Source organism: Salmo salar, chromosome ssa23 (genome assembly GCF_905237065.1).
Source record: "Salmo salar chromosome ssa23, Ssal_v3.1, whole genome shotgun sequence".
Taxonomy (NCBI): domain Eukaryota; kingdom Metazoa; phylum Chordata; class Actinopteri; order Salmoniformes; family Salmonidae; genus Salmo; species Salmo salar.
In genome coordinates this window covers 29,678,540-29,695,367 of record NC_059464.1, presented here as the reverse complement: position 1 = coordinate 29,695,367, position 16,828 = coordinate 29,678,540, and the positions used below count along the sequence as shown (strand labels likewise).

The 16,828-nt window shown below is 41.3% G+C and overlaps 2 protein-coding genes across 5 annotated transcripts in view; both read left to right on the top strand.

The window, feature by feature from the left end:
• Positions 1 to 610: 610 nt before the first annotated feature.
• On the top strand, positions 611 to 3,253 carry dmbx2 (diencephalon/mesencephalon homeobox 2). The gene is made up of 4 exons (XM_014169593.2): positions 611 to 787; positions 1,132 to 1,313; positions 1,852 to 2,027; positions 2,231 to 3,253. Exons 2-4 carry the CDS (start codon positions 1,139 to 1,141, stop codon positions 2,687 to 2,689), a joined length of 810 nt encoding a protein of 269 aa, XP_014025068.1. The 5' UTR covers positions 611 to 787; positions 1,132 to 1,138; the 3' UTR covers positions 2,690 to 3,253.
• A 5,815-nt stretch (positions 3,254 to 9,068) lies between these two features.
• Positions 9,069 to 16,828, top strand: part of LOC106584364 (casein kinase I) — a 50,173-nt gene continuing 42,413 nt past the window's right edge. For all 4 annotated transcript variants that reach the window (XM_014169592.2, XM_014169589.2, XM_014169591.2 and 1 more), the window contains exons 1-2: positions 9,069 to 9,336; positions 12,105 to 12,895. In XM_014169592.2, coding sequence (XP_014025067.1) covers positions 12,677 to 12,895 — 219 coding nt within the window. In that variant the 5' untranslated portion in view covers positions 9,069 to 9,336; positions 12,105 to 12,676. The remainder of the gene's footprint in view (positions 9,337 to 12,104; positions 12,896 to 16,828) is intronic.

Here is a 16,828-nt window from a genome sequence, read left to right as displayed (position 1 = left end):
CTTTCACAAAGTGTAATGTCATGTTTACTGCATTTGTGAAAAAAAGTAGAGTTTTATGCAAGTGCTACTGAAAAACACACTCCACCTAACCTATTTGCAAATTAGGAAAAACCATTTGCATGTTGTGTTTTATCATTATTTTCCTTATTTTAGTGGGATAATAGTTCTCTTTCAGGAGATCTTGAATCTGGCTCAGTTGAACCTTAGGAAATTGGTCTCAATGGCCAATGTCCAAATTGTATTTCACAGGCTGACAGTTTATGGGCAAAATATGTAGCCTGTTAGCAAAACAAACTGCAAAGCAAACCCCATCCAAGTGGAGATTGACAAAGCAGGGAGTTTAAGAGAAAGGAGGCTGAGAACAGGGAACAATCAACGGATCTTATTTGAATCTGGCCCTCCACTGAGATTAGCAGACCACATTGTTTTAATTGTTTTAACAGGAGGGAATGAAACGCTCGTTTATTGAGGAGGGATCCTTTGTGTAAATCTCCCCAAATTCAATAGTTTAAAAAACTTGAGCCCTTGGACCCCCTCTTTTCCCTCATCCCACCTAATCCAGGGTAATACCTTTCTTTCTATTGGCTAATGGTTGAGGGGAGCTGGAGTAAATGGTTCTTTAAATAGTCGTGGGTGAGAATGGTCTTCAGATAATTAGATCCATGCCATGACAAAGGGTAGCGGCGTAGGAGGATAAGGCCTGCATTTCGAACTATTGGACTGTATACTTGGACTTCTGAAAGCTCACGAGAATAGGTTCATTTCTGCTGTTTTGTGTGCTTCTCAGGTAAAATAAAGAATACTGCAGAAGTTATACTTTTTTTGTCTGATCTTTGTTTTGGAAATTGTTTTCTGGATGTTGGTAGCCAACTGAAGTAAAGTGGCAATGGTTTATGCGTAAAGAATAATTACTTTCAATTACTTTTAATGATCAAGAAAGTTGCTTATGTTTACCATTTGTTCTGTTTTTATTTAAGTGAGTTAAGACTGTAGCCTAAATACAAATTGCACAGTGCAAGCGTCCTACATACATTGTACAGTAAGCTATAGGCTATATACTTTTTTTTTTCCATTGTATGCCTAGTTAGTATGGTGTAAGTCCCATATAACTTAAACAGTTTTACCCTTTAGGTCCGCTATGAATGCCTTAAATTTCTGCGGGGGATCCGACAGTGGCAACGGACTCTATCCTCTGCACAGCGTCAACTCCGTATTTTTCAACCCCCACCACCAGATGGCAGACCAGTACCCGGTTTATCCATCAGCCAATCCCTCCTCGGTTCACACGTTCTCTGTTGCTGAAAGACTTGCAGGTATTTAGAAAAGACTACTGTCATTTATGACTGTGTCTGTAATCGATGCATGCAATCAAACAAATGCAGGTGGAAAAATAAAGAGTGTTATAATTTTAGGGCTCCCGAGTAGCGTTGCCACTGTCGGATCCCCCGCAGGCACTGCAGCTCAGTGCTAGAGGCGTCACTACAGACACCCTGGTTCATATCCAGGCTGTATCACAGTGCGCAGCCCTATGGGAGTCCCATAGAGCTGCGCACAATTGGCCCAGCGTCGTCGAGGGTTTGGCCAGTGTAGACCGTCATTGTAAATAAGAATGTGTTCTTGACTGACTTGCCTAGTTAAATAAAGGTTATATTTAAAATTAAATAATTTGCCATTCAAAAGCATTGCAGCTAAACTGGTATTCTATTGTCAAAAGATCCGTTTCCCACCTGAAAAAGTTGTTGAAATTGTTAATTGCCATGCTGGTATTTTCAGTGTAGCCTGATATCTCACATGCCCTCCTAATGTTTCACCACCTCTAATCTTGTTGTGGCTTGTCTTCTGTCCCCACAGAGTTGATACTGGAGGCCCGTTATGGGAATCAGCAGAAGCAGCGTCGGAGCCGCACAGCCTTCACTGTGTCTCAGTTACAGGCTCTAGAGAAAGCCTTCCAGCAGACCCAGTACCCTGATGTAGGTATGAGAGAGAGACTGGCTGTCTGCATCAATCTGCCTGAGGCTCGCATTCAGGTCAGTAAAGGTCGCTCTTCAAAGAGGACCAGCCTGTGCGCATGCTTTCATTCATGATATTTATTTGAACTGCTGCTTTTAGTAACTTTATTCTTGTGATATATATAACAGCTGTGGTGCTATTACCTTTTTAAACTTTTGATCAATATTACTGTTATAAATACGTCAACCCTTCACCAATAACTCAATTATATGCTCTCCAGGTGTGGTTTAAGAACAGAAGAGCAAAGCTCCGTAAGGGACAGAGATGCTCCCCTCTTCCCAGAGAGCAAAGCCTGGAGGAACCACATCAAACCAAGGCAGGAGGGGAAGAGAGGAGTACCAAGGATTCAAAAACACAAAGTGAAATAGCTCCTCTCTGGGAAGTCAGTGATGCTCCCACCATTTCTTGTCCTGGAGACTCCATTGTATCTCAGAACCACTCAAGATTACATTCTCCTCCCGTTTTTCCCTTTGTGGGTGGAGAGCGGTACCACCTTCCACATCATCAGGCTTTAGGGATGTTATCAGCTGGCCTACATTTCACGCCCACATTCTGGCCCATTCTACAGCAACACAGCCCGGCTATAGGAGTTGCCCCACTGGTTGGTAAAAACTGCAGCCTTTCCCTTCAGACTTCCTGTCCCAGTAATGCTGTACCCATCCCCAACCTGGGTCTATAACTGCACTACCAACAACAACAACGTCTCTTCAGTGTGTGTTGGCAAAAAGGGACTAAAAGGAGAAAATCGTACACTGCTGCACTGGTATCAACATGGACACAGATAAACTACTGATTTTATACTTTGACTCTGTACAACTTTGTGAGTACAAGGAGCCTTTGCTAATTGTCCTGGTAGAGTGCATCTGACAAGTGAATATGTCTGTAGATAAGTTTGATTAAGAAACACTCAAAGGGGCTAGTATGTTGTGTTGTTGTGAGCATTTGGGATTGCAACCTGGAGTGGATTGGTACATGCTTCATTTGCATAAAGATGTTACTTTCAGTTTTTACTCACTTATCATAAGCACTTAGGAGAATAGAGAATTGTGATGTGGTTTGGGGCACTTTTCTTTTCACTTTCAAATCGAATATCCATTTGTTCAAGACAATTTTCTGTAATGTCTCACAGTAGGAATCTTTATTCCTATCCTATGTTAATTTTATGGTTATACACAACAAAACCGTAATTCAACTGTATGTGAATTTAAAAAAATGTTTTACGAATAAAATTATTTAGAATGTCTTTTTAGTTTACATTTGTTTATTCTGCAAATAGGCAATTTCCTGGTAACAGAATAATGCTGAAGTAGCAGTGTTGATTCCGTCCGTCTCCACGCCCCTACCTGGGCTCGAACCAGGGACCCTCTGCACACATCAACAACTGCCTCCCATGAAGCATCATTACCCATCACTCCACAAAAACCGCAGCCCTTACAGAGCAAGAGAAACAACTACTTCAGTGACGTCAACGATTGAAACTCTATTAGCTCACACCCTGCTAACTAGCTATCCATTTCACACCGGTCACACTAAGACGCAGATATATATAAAAACGTTTCAACAACATAGCTCAGGCAGTAGGATCTATTTATATGCAGATGATCCAGTTTTATACTCTGCTGGCCGCTCCCTGGATTGTGTTAAACGCTCTACAACAAAGCTTTTTTAGTGTCCAACAAGTTTGTCTGCCTTAACCTTGTTCTGAACATCTCCAAAACAAAGGTCTTGTGGTTTGGTAAGAAGAATGCCCCTCTCCCCACAGGTGTGATTACTACCTCTGAGGGTTTAGAGCTTCAGGTAATCACATCATACAAGTACTTGGGAGGGTGGCTAGACGGTACACTGTCCTTCTCTCAGCACATATCAAAGCTGCAGGCTAAATTTAAATCTAGACTTGGTTTCTTCTATCGTAATCGCTCCTCTTTCACCCCAGCAGCCAAACTAACCCTGATTCCGATGACCATCCTACCAATGCTAGATTACGGAGACATAATTTATAGAACGGCAGGTAAGGGTGCTCTCGACCGGCTAGATGTTCTTTACCATTCGGCAATCAGATTTGCCACCAATGATCCTTATAGGACACATCACTGCACTCTATACTCCTCTGTAAACTGGTCATCTCTGTATACCCGTCGGAAGAGCCACTGGTTGATGCTTATTTATAAAACCCTCTTAGGCCTCACTCCCACCTATCTGAGATATCTACTGCAGCCCTCATCCTCCACATACAACACCCGTTCTGCCAGTCACATTCTGTTAAAGGTCCCCAAAGCACACACATCCCTGGGTAGCTCCTCTTTTCAGTTCGCTGCAGCTAGCGACTGGAACGAGCTGCAACAAACACTCAAACTGGACAGTTTTCTCTCCATCTCTTCATTCAAAGACTCAATTATGGACACTCTTACTGACAGTTGTGGCTGCTTCGTGTGATGTATTGTTGTCTCTACCTTCTTGCCCTTTGTGATGTTGTCTATGCCCAATAATGCTTGTACCATGTTTTGTGCTGCTACAATGTTGGTGTGCTGCCATGTTTGTGTTGCTACCACATTGTTGTCATGTTGTGTTGCTACCATGCTGTGTTGCCATGTGTTGGTGCCATGCTATGTTGTTGTCTTAGGTCTCTCTTTATGTAGTGTTATGGTGTCTCTCTTGTCGTGATGTGTGTTTTGTCCTATATTTATATATATATTTTTTTTATCCCTCGTTGCCTTTTGGTAGGCCGTCATTGTAAATAAGAATTTGTACTTAACTGAGTTGCCTAGTTAAAAAAGGTAAAAAAATAAACTTTGCATCTGCACTGTTCTTCAAATACATGTGTTTTTGTAAAATTGTTGTGGATAGAGTTGTATGGTTTGTTTAACTTTACAATGTTCGGTTTTTGTTTGGCATACATTTGAACCAGTTACGCCTGTGGGAATTGGCCTATATGGATAGGGCTAAATTTAAATGTGTCTTACAGAAGAAATATGGAAAGAATATGCATAACCATGGTAGCAATTGAAAGGGAACCATTTGGAAATGATGGGGAAATTATTAGACTAAAAGGTGAGGACACAACAGTTCACCTGACAAGACTGAATCCAAACATTACATTGTTGATTTTGCGATTTTACATTTACTGTACTTTTCACGGCATTTGTTGATAACGAAATCTGAGAATACTCTGGATACATTAAGTATATGATCAGAATATTATTTGAAAATGTGGGGTAGGTGCAACATAAGACAAAACAATTCCAAGGGTTTGAGAGAAAGGTCAAACTGTTGTCTCCTAGTGGTCATACACCTCTCCAATATGTGCACAGTTCCTAAGTAATTTCAATGCACTTTTATGACTCAAAGAAGAGTCTTCAAATATAAGGTGCTTTTTGAGCTCTCCTAGATGTGCAGTCGAGGAACTAGAGCAAGAACACTTGTAGTTGTTTTGTTTGGAACACAGCCCTACATCCCCGCCATCAAACAATTATTGTTGTTGTTTATGCAATCCAAAAATGGTCCATTATAAATCGCAATCTGGGCCGGGTGGGCATAATTTGAAAGCTTGTTCTAATGTCAACATGACTAGCTAAATTACCAAATACGATTTTACAGTGTTAGGCTTTCACAATGCAATTCAGGGAAGCAGATTGTAATTTTGGTGAGCATAGAATGGAGTCATGGACTGCATTCAAATGTGTGGTCCGCAGCAAATTAGGGTCATTCTGTTCAGGACAACCCAGGGTATAACGCCATGTCATCTTGTAACTGTACATCAAACATAGTGATCATAAACGTTGACACTGTGTATAGCACGAGTTTTATCATATGGGGTAAAGCAAACATTTTGACGATATTAGCCCACACAGCTACAAGGATGCATTTTCATACTAGGTTTAGGACCTCATATTGAAGCTTATAGAGACCCCAACTGATGTATAGAACAATCTTAAAATGATCTACTTTGGTTTAGATTCAAGCATCATGTAACCTCTAACACAGTAAATTCATTTGACTTTGTGAAATTAATTTTTTGGGACCTAACCACTTTTTACATGTGGTTTCTTCCTTCATATCCCATCTTACATCACTTGTTAACGGAAGCCAGACCTGATGCTAATTAGCTATCAAGCATGCACCAAACACCTGTGTGTAAAAGCCAAGTTATGCTTGATCCAATAAGGTCGAGAGGCTCTAAAAAGGAGGGTGTGACGCAATTGCGGAGGCCAAATCGAGCTACATACAGCAATGCCATGCGCCTCACACAAACTTACTACCTTGACAATAAACATGGAAAACTTTGACAAAAGACTACCAGAACAAGTTCATGAGTAAAATGTATCTTTATGATACCTCATGTAGGGATTTCTAAGATGTGAAAATTAAATAGAACTCCTGGAAAGAGATTGGGGAGGTAATGGAGATAGATTCGGTAAAGAAGTAATTGGAATGCAGACCATGGGCGATGGAAGGACACTGGATTGGTGCACAATCAACAAATCTGATCTAACAAAGTGGATATTTGTAAAATCCGTCATGATTGATGATTTGTAACCGGCCCACAACGTTGTTACTAAAATCCGATTAGGATATACAATTGAAGACAGGAGTTCACGTACACCTTAGCCAAATACATTTAAACTTAGTTTTTCACAATTCCTGACATTTAATCCTAGTAAAAATTCCCTGTCTTAGCTCAGTTAGGATCACCACTTTATTTTCAGAATGTGAAATGTCAGAATAATAGTAGAGAGAATTATTTATTTCAGCTTGTACTTCTTTCATCACAATTCCAGTGGGTCAGAAGTTTACATACACTCAATTCGTTTTTGGTAGCATTGTCTTTACATTGTACAACTTGGGTCAAATGTTTCAGGTAGCCTTCCACAAGCTTCCCACAATAAGTTGGGTGAATGTTGGCTCATTCCTCCTGACAGAGCTGGTGTAATTGAGTCAGGTTTGTAGGCCTCCTTGCTCGCACATGCTTTTTCAGTTCTGCCCACACATTTTCTATAGGATTGAGGTCAGGGCTTTGTGAGGGCCACTCCAATACCTTGACTTTGTTATCCTTACGCCATTTTGCCATTTTGCTCGGGGTCATTGTCCATTTGCGACCAAGCTTTAACTTCCTGACTGATGTCTTGAGATGTTGCTTCAATATATCCACATCATTTTCTTTCCTCATGATGCCATCTAGTTTGTGAAGTGCACCAGTCCCTCCTGCAGCAAAGCACCCCCACAACATGATGCTGCCACCCCCGTGCTTCACAGTTGGGATGGTGTTCTTCGGCTTGCAAGCCTCCCCTTTTTACTCCAAACATAACAATGGTCGTTATGGCCAAACAGTTCTATTTTTGTTTCATCAGACCAGAGGACATTTCTTTGTCCCCATGTGCAGTTGCAAACCGTAGTCTGGCTTTTTAAAGGCGGTTTTGGAACAGTGGCTTCTTCCTTGCTGAGCAGCCTTTCAGATTATGTCAAAATAGGACTCTTTACTGTGAATATAGATACTTTTGTACCGATTTCCTCCAGCATCTTCACAAGGTCATTTGCTGTTGTTCTGGGATTGAGTTGCACTTTTCGCACCAAAGTACATTCATCTCTAGGAGACAGAACGCGTCTCCTTCCTGAGCGGTATGATGGCTGCGTGGTCCCATGGTGTTTATACTTGCATACTATTGTTTGTACAGATGAACGTGGTACCTTCAGGCGTTTGGAAATTGCTCCCAATGATGAACCAGACTTGTGGAGAGCTACAATTTATTTTCTGAGGTCTTGGCTGATTTATTTAGATTTTTCCCATGATGTCAAGCAAAGAGGCACTGGGTTTGAAGGTAGGCATTGAAATACATCCACAGGTACACCTCCAATTGACTCAAATGATGTCAATTAGCCTATCAGATGCTTCTAAAGCCATGCCATAATTTTCTGGAATTTTCCAAGCTGTTAAAGGCACAGTCAACTTAGTTTATGTAAACTTCTGACCCACTGGGATTGTGATACAGTGAATTATAAGTGAAGTAATCAGTCTGTAAACAATTGTTGGAAAAATGACTTGTGTCATGCACAAAGTAGATGTCCTAACCGACTTGCCAAAACTATAGTTTGTTAACAAGAAACTTGTGGAGTGGTTGAAAAACTAGTTTTAATGACTCCAACCTAAGTTTATGTAAACCCGACTTCAACTGTATTTGACTGTTTTTGCTGCATAACATTTCAAAGTTGTCACTTTCAGGTTTAGAAAAAGTGACTGCTAAATTTGAACTCCCACTCGTATAAACTGGTAGCATAGTTAGCATACAGAAATCGATGGTGGCAGTCAGTCGTTTTTAACTGTAATGCAGTTGATTGATCACGATGATATGAACATGAATTGGGGTTGACATCCATACAAAGCATTATACTTATATTTATTTGAACATAGTGTGAAATACAAATATAAACAATAGCCTAAATATAGACACATTTTGCTGTGGGGGGCAATGGGGAGATTCGGGATGGAGATGCAGGTGGGAAAACTGTGCTGCCTTTTTATTTCATGCTATGTTGGCTGAGCTCCAATGTCAGCACCGGGAAACGGACTCCAACATCTCAGAAGAGGTAAGGTCTTTTCGTTTAGCCAGTCGCTTGTAATTAGCTGGATGGCTATAGAAATTAGCCCTGAATCACAATGAGTGGTGCGGTGCAGACCAGTTTATTGGATGCATATGATAGCTCCCTGAAGCACAAGAAGTTTGAATGTTCGGACTTCTAAAGAGGCCGCAAATGCTGTAAACCAATGCAGACATCAGACTGACTATAAATATGTTTTTAGCTGACTGGGGAGGTTGTGTAGGTCGTCAACTGGAGGCACTAAACTGTGGTTTTCAAGAGAACGTGTTAATGGTTTCCTAGAAACAAGGGCTACTCAATTTGCCCCACTCTCACCTACTTTTATGTCTAGTGGTAGTGGGTTATATAGAAAGCACCCTCAAGACACCAAAGTTAAACAAATAAATACTGGTATGCGTTACCAAATTACAGACCAGTATTTCACAACAACTCAACATTTGCATCTCCGTAAATTGTACGGCTGGAAACTGACCCAGCATCTACGCACGAATATTTCATGGTAGGCTTGATCTGTAGTACGGATTTAGTCATATTCTCCAAGTGAGGTGCGCTAGTTAACCAGCGCCGATGGGAGAGGAAGAAGGTGACGCTGAATTATCGAATGCTTACTTAGTTATCGGCTGGGGAGGCTTAAATCGAGACAACAACATCAAGCCCTAGCTAGCGAGGGGCGAAGATATAACATCTCATAAATACGTGAACATGTTGATGCATCCACTTTGAACATACAGGGAGGTAAATATGTTCTTTGTTGATACTATACACGTTTAAATAGGGGTGCTTTTTTTCCGAAGGCATTTACCCGTATATTAACTAGCTAACGTTAGCTAGCTGCAAATGGATTTCGGTTGTGAAGATTAAGGAGTTGCCCGCTGATATATTTGGGAACTGAATAAAACGCAGTTTTTTTGTTGGTGAAATGCACTTTATTTTACGTACGGCTACAAGCCTCGTATAATGTTATCTAGCTATGTCTGCTAGCTACCAAACTATATTAGAAGGGTGTGTCTTGATTGATATGAAATGAAGGTTATGTAATTAATATTAGATGTTCTGCCCAGTTTTAGCTTGTTCTACTCGGCGCCATTAGCTTGCTTAGCTGTACGGGACTGATCGCTGTGTTTTGGGAGTAATCAGTAACATTAACCTATGGCATTTTCAATTATTGCCCGATGAGTATACTAACTACAGTAGCTAACACTTCTCATAGTTTGCAAAGTGGTAACCTAGCAAAGAAAGACGACAAACTGTTGATAAGTCACTATCTCAGAGACTGTTGGCCACTTCCCAAATGACCTGCAGTGCTAGCAGCAGCTCAGCTGCGATACTAGTAGCTAGTTTGCAACTATAGCTAGTTTGCAAGTCTGAAACGATTTGATACATTTTCCACGGTTGAAGCGACTCACGTTTTCACTATCACGAAGTATTTACGGAGTTGACAAGTAGAAAAAGATTAAAACCACAGATGGATCATAAGTATTGTCCTCTTCGTACAGGTAGCGGTTGTATAGGTAGCTAACTGGATGCCTTTCCCACACAACTTGACAGCAGGTGCCGCCCATAGAACCGCTAGCACGACGAGAAAGAGCTAAATTAGCGCGCTACAGCAGTAGCTTGATGTGAGGCCTTCTTTAGCCTGTGCCAGTTGCCTTCGTCGCAGAAGCTAGTTTTAGGTTGTCACTTTATGCTTACTTGTTAGCTAGCTAACTCATTACAGACGCAATCGTCTAGTTGGTCTGTGTCACTGTTATCGAGCTAACGACTCAACTGTCTGGATATAAATTGAGAATAGCAGGTTAGGCCAGTAGCTAGCTAGTTAACAAGCAACATTGCGTAAAAATTCGTCTAGCTAACATGCCCAGCATTCATTGTCTATTTTCCTTGTCCAATGCCTACCAAATGGTTCAATCACTATGTTGTCATTTGCAGCGATAATATTTATTTATAGCTAGCTAGTATCTTTAGCTTGCTTGAAGGATAACTATATTGTAAACAAAGACAGTTGCTACTCATAACACCACATGTTGTTGGCAACTTGTCAGGTGAAAACTAAGGTGACAATATAATATTTGGTAACTGTTTGGTCATAACAGAGTGGTATTTAGTGACTAGTCGTTGTAGTATAATGTTCTGTTTCTGTGGCTTCTCAATTTCTCCAAGTTGATTGGATAGAGACTCAAATAAAGTTATTTTTACTTTCAGATTGAAATTTGGTTTCCCAATTAAAACTAGCCACACTTGCTACCCCACTCCAAACAAAACTCCCTCTTTTTTTTTTTTTTTTTTTTGAATCTGTGTTTACATGACTGAGATGGAAGAATTTATTATATTCAGTACTCTATTTCATAATTTGTGGTGGTGGATATAAGTGAAGGGGCTTCCATTTCATTCATTGACCTGTAAGTAGACAATGATTGAACACTTGCTTATTGTTTCACTCTTTGCACAGGTGAAGAAACACACACATTCAGCCTATTCTACACGTAGAATAAACTAGGCTAACTTAGACTACTACTGTAAGAAGCTTTCTGGGCATTGGGAAAGTTGTTTTACTTTTTCTTTACATCTAATACTTTTTCATAATTTGAATGATGATTAACATGGATATTATAGGTAAGCCATGTGGTTTCAGTTGAAGTTACTCAGTTGTACAACTGACTAGGTATCCCCATTTCCCCACCTCTATTTCAATGCATCTCCTTTACTCTATGACATGAATCAGTTTCCCAAGCTACATGGATTAGGAGAGGCATTTTGGCAATCATTGATCAGTTTAAATGCATTGCCTGAGGACAGAATAGCTGCCTGACAATATTGCTGGCATTACCTGCTCTCCACGAGTATCCACAACATCACAGGTCCCAAGGGGAGGAGAGGGAGGAAAGCTGGGCCTCAGGGTTATACAGAAACCTTCATTCATGCTATGAACTATTCAAATGCTACCAGTGAATACTGATATGATGATGAACTTGTACAAAGCTCAGGTTATGTAGCACACTACAGTTGAATTTGTCCATTCAAAAAGCCCTATGAATCGGTCACGGTTTAGCCTTTACAGCTAATAGGCAAGGACCACATTTTGTCCAAAGCCATGGCCCAATAGTGTGTTTAGATGCAGGTTTTTCGGGCATTCGAAGATGGTACAACATGGAAAGATGTGTTGTTCTCATCTTAAAACTCCATCTAGTATGTGATGTTTCCACCCGTATTGATTGTTTTATTAAATTCACTGCATGTGCTACTCTGAAAATGGATCCCATTTCTACTTCAGGCTGGAAATGTATGAAAGATGAGTAGCCTACTAACCTTTATAAGATCTTATCTCAGACTTGTTTGGAGATGTCATGCAGATTTCTCTAGTCTTTTAGGCTTATCATAAAAAAATACATGTAATTGATAACTGATCACGGCAAATGTGTTTTCAAAAGTATTTGGCAAGATGTTCTGGAATGGATTCAGTTACACCTAATGGCTAATTTAGTGTGTGTTTGCATGTCTTTCAGATATCCAACTAAACCCAACAGGACTACTGCAGTACCTCATCATTGTTGACACTGCCTCCACCATTGCCTCTTCTGCCGTGGCACTGGAACATGAAGAATGTCTGCTGTATTACCAAAGACTGACCAGAAGGAAGCAATGAGGGGCTTTGGGGGAAGTTGCCAAGCTGCGTCGTGGATCCAGTAGCTGGGATTCAGAGTGCTTGTTGTGTATGAGTGTGTGTTTGTGTGTGCGTGGGTGCATGCTAGCACAACCTGCCCCCTTCAGGCAGGGACATGCTACTCTGATATTGGAGTTGGAGAAACGGAGAAGAAAGGAGTCGACCTCCATAAACGAGGAGAAGAAAGAAGAGAAGAGCGCATGCAGTACAACTTTGCCAGATATAAATACTGTGTGTTTTGGCTGCAGTTTAACCCAGTGGAAGTGGCTTTTAATACACTGCACATTTCTATACAACACCTTTCCTCTGTCTTTGTATTGCCTCCCTCCCCCCTAAGAGTCCTTGTTGTTTTGGCCCCTCTGTGATTTGCATGGCCGGGGAGTAATCGTGGAGAGGCCAGGGTATCACAAGCTTATGGATTTTGACAAGAAGGTGGGTAAGGGAGAGACGGAGGAAGGGAAAAATATGTCTAAGGCGGCTGGCAGCAGGACTGTCCGAGGTACAGGGACCAACTCTGGGGTTCTTATGGTTGGCCCAAACTTCCGCGTCGGAAAGAAAATCGGCTGTGGCAATTTTGGAGAGCTGCGGCTGGGGAAGAACCTCTACACCAACGAATATGTGGCCATCAAATTGGTAAGGCCAACATGCTTGACTAAACAGCATGGCTGTGATGTGTTTCTGTTTGGATGCACTCCTACATTAATCATCCTCACCACTATTTTTTGTAAATGATACTGTAGGTCAATATTTTGCCACACTCGCCCATTTAACATTTCTCTTCACTACAATAACTAGTGCAGTTTGCCATTGGTTTTCTGATTTGTGGAAAATGTTTTAGTATTACTGTAGTTTGGCCAAGGTAATTAAATCCAGTTTCCTAATAGCAGCAGAACACCCCATCCCTGATGACTTGGTGACCTTTAAGAGACAGGAAACATTTGAGTGCTGACAATGTTTCTTCCCCCAACAGGCAAATATTTACATATCTGTAGCTTGGACCCATGCACTGTTAATGAGTCAACCATGCTCAGTTTGTATTATATTAAAAAGAAGGAAGAAGGATCAACTGCCCAGGTCATGATATACTGTACACATCATGACCTGGGAAGTTGATTCTCCTTCTCTTAAATATAATACAAACTGAGCCACTAGATCTCCTTCAGGGAGCTAACAGAGTTGTTGCACAATATCACTATGTGAACAAGTCAACTACAGTACCATCCATCTCAAGGTGATGTGTACACATACACACAAACCCACGCAGAGCTCTTGCCTTTTTTTTTTAGCTCAAAAGTGAAATAGAAACTCGAGGTTGCAAGTCAAGATTTTAGTTCTGAAGCACGCAGAGGGTTGGTCTGGGAAACCACATGAAACGGCAAGGCTTGTTTATTTTCAGATTGGTGAAGGGAGGCCCAGACAGAAACTGAGCTTCCTCTGCAACATACTTAAGTTTCTGTTTTCCTCCTCCAGTCATGTGTCAGTCCTACACAGAGGATCAGTGCAAGCTTGAATGTCACCATAAACACTGGTATCTGTATGTTTTATTGGGGTCATTTGAAGTTGCCAATTAGAAATCTCCTGGAGGAAGGCCTTGGTGTAACTCTGCACCCTACGAGGGAAGGTTGTCGTAGATAGCGTCTGAACGCTGCACTCGAGTGTGGGCTTGACGTCACCACCTACACAGCCACACTGGACCATGTATGATTATCTTTACATTGGATCTCCCGGGGAGGTCATGACCTCTGACTAGGCATATTGACGGGTTTGCTAACCTCATTGAAAGCAGAGGTTAGCGCTGAAATTTCATCTCTACTCCTGAAGTCCTCTGTTATGCTGCTTCTCTTCTGTCTGTGAGGCATCCCATCAGTTTGGGTATTTTTGGGCTATTCTGCATAATGTACAGTCATATCCAGCTCTGGCATTATTTCTGTAACATCACTGGATCTTTTGGCCCTGTTGCTCCTGGAGTATATTTTAAATGAACCAAAGAATTTGTTTCAATTGTAGTAGTTACTAGCTAACTACTCCCTCAACTCTTATAATTAGGGCAATGGCATGGTGCCCTGTCGATTTGATCTCATCAGCTAGCTAGCAACCTGGACCTGTTCAGCCAGGCAACACTTAAAGGCATTACTGGGCATCTTAACTAGGACCGACACAATTACCATATAACAGTGTTAGTGACAGTTCTGGATGAAGACCGTTAAGAACATTTAATAACCGTTCTTTTTTTCTTCTTCTGTGTAACGAATAGCTGGCAGAAGACGGGACGGCCGGGCATTTGTGCAGTTGAATCCGTTTCTGCAATTAACATGGACTCTAAACAACGGGATAACTTTATTGCCCCTTGCTAGAAGAAACAAGGTCTTGCAGCAAACAATGAATAGAATGGGCTTGGAACCTTTAAAACCATTTTCTCACATCAGATAGCACGCGGCTGTCTTCACTGATCTGTCTGATAACAGTCATGGGATAGCTAAAAATGCGTTTGGTTACAATATGCTGTCCTAACATTTGAACATGTTACCAAGGTGACATCGTCCACTGAACATCCTTTCATCCTCAAAACATGCGAGTTAAATCTTACCATAAACTGTAATATTGATGGGGTTTTTTTCATGAGCAATTCTTCACTACCTAATTCTACACCTAGCTAAGTTGTTTTGTGGTGGTAGAATGAGAATCAGTATTTATGAAATTTGAAATGTGCACGAAAAGTAGCTAGTTAGTGTCTGCCTGCTGGCTGAGCCAATCAATCCATATGAAATGCAAGGCAGGGACGCTAACATCGACAGTTCACACATTCAATGCTGAATACTCCCTCTAACTAGTTAGTGTAGTAAAATTCTAGCTAATGCACAAATGAGTTTTCATTAGTGATGGGGGGGATCGATAGTTCCATATCGGGATATTATTTGACGATGCGTCGTATTGACTATCGCAATGTTTTTGCGCTAGTTGGCTGTACCTGCACCCAAAACTCCAGTATTTTTACATCATAGCTTTTTCTCCATCTCCTTTTTTAAATAGGGAGCCAATTTGCTTTCAGCACTTTTATTTCCATGACTGATCAAAACTTGTTTTCTCATGGCTATCTCCTGTCCCTCTGCAGCAGACATATGGTGAGCAATGTTTGGAATAAAGAATTGCAATAAAATCACATGATCCTATCGCCACCAAAGTATTGTGTTAATATCGTATCTTGAGGTCCCTGGAAATTCCCAGCCCTTGTTTTCATGATATCTTTACTGCCTTTATTAGTGTGCAGATTTCTAGCATTACAGCACTGCTTTTTGCGACATCGGGTTGGCCAAATGTTACAAAGTAGTGAGGCACAGTGCCAGCAGTCAGTGAGATACATGCGGATTTCTGAGTACAGTCCCCTAACTTTGGTGCCGTACAACTTAATCAACAAGCTAGTAGCTAGCTACCATATGGCCATTCAAACAAGCTTGCACTAGGCTGCTAGCTGTTGCAAGTTTGCTCAGCTGATCAAGCATGGTTTGCTTTGGTAGCCAATGCGTCATAGCCCACAAGAGAGGAGTAATTTTCAGAATTAGGAACTAGTGTTAGGCGGATGAGCAAAATCTACATTTTTAGAGATGTTCAACAAGACAGATCGGTTGAGGGATGAGTGTTGCATAGGAGTGACACCATCTGAAGTGAGACAACCCTGGCAATTTGACTGGTAAACTCGTGGGTACACTCGCAATGGCTGCCTGGTATTGATGCAATCATTTCCATGTTAATGTAGAATGTTCATTGAAATGACGTTGGAATGTATTTTTTTGTAATGTCAGTTGAATCAACATTTCAAAGCACATATTGATGGGTACACTTCCTGCTTTGCTCCAAGGTCGAAAAATATACAGGTTAAGACAATGTTGTCACAAATCTGGTACCAGCACAGTCCCATTGTTGTGAAGACTTATGGGATATTAGAATCCCTTGTTTTAAACTTTCAATGCCGCACTGGTGTGATTTAGGACTTCTAACCCCTTTTAAACATTACGTGAGCTACTGACTTCTGGGATGTACCATTTTGGATTCATCTATTTCTACTTTGTTGGTTGGTACCAATGTGATTAACAGGGACTGAGCTAGAGCTATGTTTGTGAGACAAGGGCGGGGCCCGGGGCCAGGAGCTGCAAACACTTTAGTGTAGCTTTTGATTATGTGGACACCCCTTCAAATTAGTGGATTCAGTGACTTTCAACGTAGTACCATCATAGGATGCCACCTTTCCAACAAGTCAGTTTGTCAAATGTCTGCTCTGCTAGAGCTGCCCCGGTCAACTGTAAGTTCTGTTATTGTGAAGTGGAAACTTCTAGGAGCAACAACGGCTCGGCCGCACAAGCTTACAGAACGGGACTGCCGATTGCTGAGGCGCGTAATAATAGTTTCATTGGGTGCAACACTCACTACCGAGTTCCAAACTGCCTCTGGAAGCAACGTCAGCATAAGAACTGTTTGTCAGGAGCTTCATAAAATGGGTTTCCATTGCCGAGCAGCCACGCACAAGCCTAAGATCACCATGCGCAATGCCAAGCATCAGCTGGAGTGGTG